Source organism: Mesitornis unicolor, unplaced genomic scaffold (assembly GCF_000695765.1).
Source record: "Mesitornis unicolor isolate BGI_N332 unplaced genomic scaffold, ASM69576v1 scaffold7404, whole genome shotgun sequence".
Lineage (NCBI taxonomy): Eukaryota > Metazoa > Chordata > Aves > Mesitornithiformes > Mesitornithidae > Mesitornis > Mesitornis unicolor.
The window spans coordinates 205-6070 of NW_010181974.1; the positions used below are offsets into that span (position 1 = coordinate 205).

Genomic DNA, 5866 nt, shown 5'->3' on the forward strand with positions numbered 1-5866 from the left:
GAAAGGAGCCCTTTAAGAGGAAAGAAATGTAGTTACGTTTACCAGCATCTTGACGTGCTTTTAAGTTAATGTACTTTTTAAAAAAACTTTTCTTATAGCTGCTGCTTTCTCATATGTAAGCACAAAATACTTAAAATAGCCCATAAAATGTTGGGTTTTGGTCTTGAGTATGTCAAGTAAGTCTGTATTTGAGTACATCAAACTGTGTATTAGGAGAGCAAGGTTGGACCACATGTTGCTGCTTCTTGAAGCATTCGAATTTTGGCAAAAATTGGTCTTGCCCCATGTGGAAAAAATAAATGTAAAGGAGAGAAAATTAGCATGGAATTCTTCTGCTTGCAGAGCTGAGTAATTAGAGCTTTCTTGGACTTCCTTTGCAACAAAGTTGTCATTTGGTGTCCAAAACTCCCACTCCCTTCACAGCCGGTTACGTGCTGCAACTGTTGCTCTTGGCTGCAAGTGAAATCTTGGAGGAGAATACTGTTTGAAAAATCTCAATGTCACTGGCAGATATAATTAGAAGCTAAATAACCATTTGTTTTTCTTTTGCAGTGTCTCTGTTCGCTGTGGAAAGAAGCATAAGCTAGAAGAAGAGCTGGAAGGGTAAATTAAGTTTGTCTTTTGTAGCCTGAAAGACCTGAATTTGCTTTTTTGTGTTCTGTAAAGATTTGAGCGCGTCTCACCTACAGCGTACGCAGAAGGGAACTTCTTTCATGGCTTCCATGTGGAACTCTTCCCCTGGATTGCACAGGAGCCCAAGTCCGTTTCAGTTACCTACTTAACGGTGTGATTTTCATGCACGTGTACCCACATTTTAATAAGAGCCATGTGGATTTATTTTCTTAGTGGACGTTGAGTTTCCATAGTGTGTCAGATTAGGTTTTTCCCCCTGTAGAATGCCACGTTTCTCTTTTGACAACTGTGAACTTGTTTTATTTCCTAGTTGTCCTGTGCGGAAGAAGAGACTGACAGGAGCCAAAAATTGCCCTTTGAATCCCAGCGCTGAAGAGTGGATTCTCTGTGCAGGTCAGCAGGCAGCTGGGGAGGTAGCAAGTCAGTGTGGTGGCAGCGGTCCTGAACCTGCCATGTTAGAAATGCCCTGTGAAGAAATGGATCAGACAATGGGGGAACAGCAATGCGAGGTTGCTCGCAGGAAGCTTCAGGAAATTGAGGACAGGTAAATGCAGGGATTGAGTAGACCGGCTTTGCTGAGCTTTCCCTTTTTTGGGTGGGCTTTAAGGGGTAAATCTAGCACTTAGCAGTGCGATAACGCTACTGTAAGTCTGAGATGAACCTTCTGTTCAAGTTTGGTTTGGTTTTAGGCTACCTATGGTCTGAAATTGAGGGTGCTAGAGCAAGAGATGTTGCATAAATCACCACCTTTTCACAATCACTGTGCAGCGTCAGTGGGGTTTGATGCTTTTTTATGAGTATTCACAGCTCCAATTTTAACTGGTATTACCTGGTCAGACTTGGGCTCAGCTTTTCTTCACCCAACTGCAGCTCGTTCTGTGATTAATACTTCTAAATGCGCGAGATGGATGTAAATTTGTCAGTGTAGAGAGGAGCACCAACGAGAGATCTCTCTCTGCACGTACACAATAAAACCGAGGTTCATCTTGCTGTTAAATACCAGATAGATTTGTACTGGGGTGATGGGGTGGCTGCGGGAAGTCTGTTACAATCATTTAATGAATGTGCTGTGCGTTCTTGCCTTTGAAAGATTTCTGGGATGTCACACGTATGTATCAGTTGATGGCAGTCGAGCTGATATTCCGAAATACCTAAAATGACCACTGCAGGCAGTTGTTAGAGAAGCTGAAAGTTAAATAAATGATAAAACAAGGTTTTTTTTTAGATGATTACTCCATAGATGATGCGTGAAGGGAAGCAAGGTACTGTTAGATTATTTTATTTTTTCATGGGTAAATCAGAGTAGTGATCTCTGTCTTTATTATCTGGCTGTATCTGCATTACAAAGTCTGCTTTGGACCTCTCGGAGGATTATTCCCCATCCTTCCCAGCTACTCTGTTAAATTTTCTTTGAAAAGTTTACCAAAAGCAAAGGAGTTAGTTCCAGTTTGTTCTGAATGCTTCAACTTTTTTGCCATTTTAATCTCTGAAAAATTGGTGCTAGAGGTTATGAACTGTATTCAGTAACTCTCAAAAGTTAAGCTACGGGGAATTGGGCAGGCGAAGCGAATCTCTTTATGTTCTCGGGGTGTATGCCTGCGTTGCGCACTGCTGGCCGATGCAGGGATCACAGAGCTAGCTCGGTTACCAGAAGTGGCTCCTGTGGTCACAGCAGGTTTTAGGGTGTATTGGCCCAAAAGAGACTCACGTGAGCATCGCCCCGCCGCTTCTGGTACCCAGGCTCGGTCCCATGTCTACACCGCGCGGCGCGGGGCGCGTAGATGTAACTGTCGTCCGCGGTGGATGTGCCTGTTAACAGTGTGCTCAATAGTGTTTATCTATCTCCCTCTTCCCCCTCCGTTCCTAGGATAATTGATGAAGATGAGGAAGTTCATGCTGATGGAAATGTTAGCAATCTGCCCACTCTTATCCTGTCAGATACCCTTAAAAAAGGGATGAAGAGGGATTTTGGTGAAGGCCTGACAAAGAAAATAATAGAATCTATGTAAGTGCTGGAGGAAATCGTTGGTGCTATGTAGCTAATGTGCAAATGAAAAGAGAGACCCAGTCTCGTGTTTGTGGAGATGTCCTTAATTACTGCATGATGCAGCCACCGTTGTGTAACAGCCCATTTGTCTGGTCAGACATGGGCAAAACTGTCCGAATGTAAAAGAGAAGTACGTGTAACTACAGTGGTCATCAAGCTGTGTTGTACTCCTGATCGGTACGGAGTGAAATTTGTTGTATAAATCAATTATATATGGAAAAAAGACGGTCCTGAAGTGTGACTGTCAGTGGTCACCGAGTTTGGTGCAAAAGGAAAGAAAGAAAGAAAGTACAAGGTTAGAGGTAGCAGTAATGGAACTAGTGAAGAAAGAGGGATGTAATAGGGGAAAAAAACAACCCCAACCAACCAAACCACCATGTATGGATTCTCAAATACAGTTCCAGGGTAGCACAAAGGCTGAAGGTACTCACTGGCCTTCTGCATTTAATAGTTGTGATTGGAGGACTTAAATTTAACTGAGACTCCATCCCTTCTAGGAGCCGTCCTTCTATGGAGCTGGTGCTTTGGAAACCTCTTCCCGAATTTCTGACAGATAAACTGAAGTCTGTTTCTGTGAAGAACTTCAAGCAGCAGAGCACAGAAGGGTGCCAGGACAAGCAGCCGACACCGAGAGCTGCTTTTGAGCCACAGACTGAGACATTCCCAGCCTCACAACAGACTGCCATGTCGCCAGGTCCCTACGCTGCTGTGGGGGTCTCGGGGTGCGCGGAAGAGGAGATGGAGTTGTAGGTGCCAGATTTGGGACTGGAAGTGGTGAGATTCTGATGAATTTTGTCACTGGTTTTTGATTCCCTCTTTCTTTCTGGTTTGATGTGTGAATCTGAAGTTTTATTACTTGGTTTTGGTTTTCCTGTTAACGATCACAAGAACGCAGATTGGCCAGACACAGCTTAAGGAAACTGAGAAAAAACCCCAAGATTTCTGTACTCTGGTCTGTTAAATATTCTTGTTTTTACTGAGAAGGTAATCAAAGGAACAAGGAAGTAGCTTTCCATCTTGCTTAATGGTGAAATATCCTCTTAATTGTCCTCGGTAAACTATAAAATCCAAATATTGAATGTAACTGTGGTTTCAGCCACATCTTTCACTTCCTGAACCAAAAAAAACTTTGGTGCACATACTATGCTTGGTCAGGTAGTTTAATCTGAATTACAAAAAGGTATGGAGAGGAAGAAATACTCTGGGGTCTAGTCACAGATAGAAAAGCGATTCCTATGGAAAGACAGCTTTTCACACTATTTCATCTGTGGCTGGTTTGTACTTGATGTAAATGTCAAAAATGCACATTGTGCAGCGTGGTAGGGAAGGAAAGTCATAGCTGAGCATAAACCTCTTGCTTTCTAGAAAGTGAAACCAGCTCCTGAGGTGCAGGATACCTGCTGGCTTCAGTCATCGCTGGTCCGTTGGCTCCTCTGTGGTGCTTGTGGGTTTTTGATGCCTCCCTCCCCAAATGATGCAAAGTCAGGAGAGAAGTGGCTGTCAGCCAATTGATTCACATTGTGCTGTGATTCTTTGTATGCATCGAGTTGGGAAGTCAGGTGAGGGCAGTGTAACTTCTGATGAAATAAATGGCATCATTGAATTTTGATAAGCATGGTAAGTACAGCAGATAACGGGGAGCCGCTTTCAAGCATAGGGAAGGTCAAACACCATCACCTGTCAGCAAGTCCCACACTTTGGGACTGCTGGCGGTGGTGGTGAAGTGAAGAAGGTGCTTCTCTTCTTCATTAGATGCTAGGGAATCTGGATGTAAAACGTAAGCCAGAGCACGTGCCACTGACACAACGTCACATAGTTTATACAGATGAACGCCAAAAGAATTCTGTGCCCTGCTCAGGGTGTTAAGGATCCTCAGTGAGTTATTGCTTGTACCTTTCCTCACTGCACAACAGTTCCATTATGCTCAAAACACCCAGACAAGGCAGATAATCTTACCTTCTGTTCCCAAGCCCTTGAGCTTTCTCTGAGATGTCTGAACTGAGGCTTTTCATAAGAAATTCCTTTCCAAGCAATAGGTTCTGTTCAGGGTCTCAGCATCCCAGGCTGGTTTTGACACCTTGCTAACATAAAGGAGCAAGTGCACAGCAATGCAGCTGTTTGCGTAAGAAAATCTGCTCTTTCTTTGCATGATCTCTGCGATGATATTTTTACCGTTGAATAACTCCTAGCTGATAGTTTAAAATCAAGCATCTCTTTTTGCAGTCATCCTTTCTTTTCTTTTGGCTGACGGCAGAAGCTTTGTTCAAAAGAAACCCCTATTTTGTTAAATCCTCTTGCTGCTTTTGTCGAAGGCTGTGTGAAATTTGCTGTCTCTTGCTAAAACACTTCAGAGCTTCACTAAAAACATTCCAGCATTGGAATAGGTATCACTCTGGAAACCCGTGTGTAACTTCAGCATTCTCGAACTTTTATGAAATTGGAGAACACGTGCAGCTTTATCTTGCTGTTCTCTCTCATTTCATTTCCAGGTTTGCCATAAATCTCTTGCATGTACTGGGTAAAATTTCTCCTGTATTATTAAGCTGCTGAATGTGCTTCAAATCTACAGCCTTTGACGTGCTACATTGCTGGAGTGTGAAGTGAAGCAGAGCAGCTTGGGGAAGGTTGGAGTCACTGTGAGCGGTGCCTCCAAAGAATTACCTGGTTTTAAGCTTGCAGGATGATAGTGAAAGCTCAAGGTTGGAACTGTTTTAGCTGATAGCTCTGAATCCTAAATAAAGCAAAAAGAAAGGATTAGCAAAAAAGAGATGAAACCATCTCAGCAACGCTAAAATTGCAACAGAGGATGTAGAAAAACTCTGGGAGTCCTAGATACATCAATTCTAGATGCAGTTTTCTTCCTCTTAAACTGCATCTCAAATTTGCAGAAGAAGAATTGTTTAAGCATGGTTTTGTCCTGTTCTGTTTGTACCAAAGTTTGACTTTCAGAGGTGTGTTTCCTCTCAGCCGTTTGATGCTAACACGGCATCACTGACCCGTTACTCTGCCATCTGAAACAAGAATACAGCGATGCGCTGTCGACAGAGACCATGAGATTGGGGTAAAAAAACTGTCCAGGAAATTTGCTTTGGTAGAAAAAGCTTTTTCATCATTCATTTCTGCCCTTGTGATAGAACAGGGTTGAATTGCTTGAGTTGATGGGGAAGAGTGGGGTAGAGCAGGAAT

At 43.1% G+C, this 5866-nt stretch overlaps 1 protein-coding gene across 1 annotated transcript; it reads left to right on the top strand.

Moving 5' to 3' along the window:
* Positions 1-552: 552 nt before the first annotated feature.
* CCDC117 (coiled-coil domain containing 117) lies at positions 553-3430 on the top strand (the record flags this gene model as incomplete). The annotated part of the gene is made up of 4 exons (XM_010183599.1): positions 553-603; positions 944-1177; positions 2501-2638; positions 3178-3430. Coding segments are annotated over 4 exons (676 nt in total), but the record flags the coding sequence as incomplete, so codon positions are not given.
* Positions 3431-5866: the final 2436 nt, after the last annotated feature.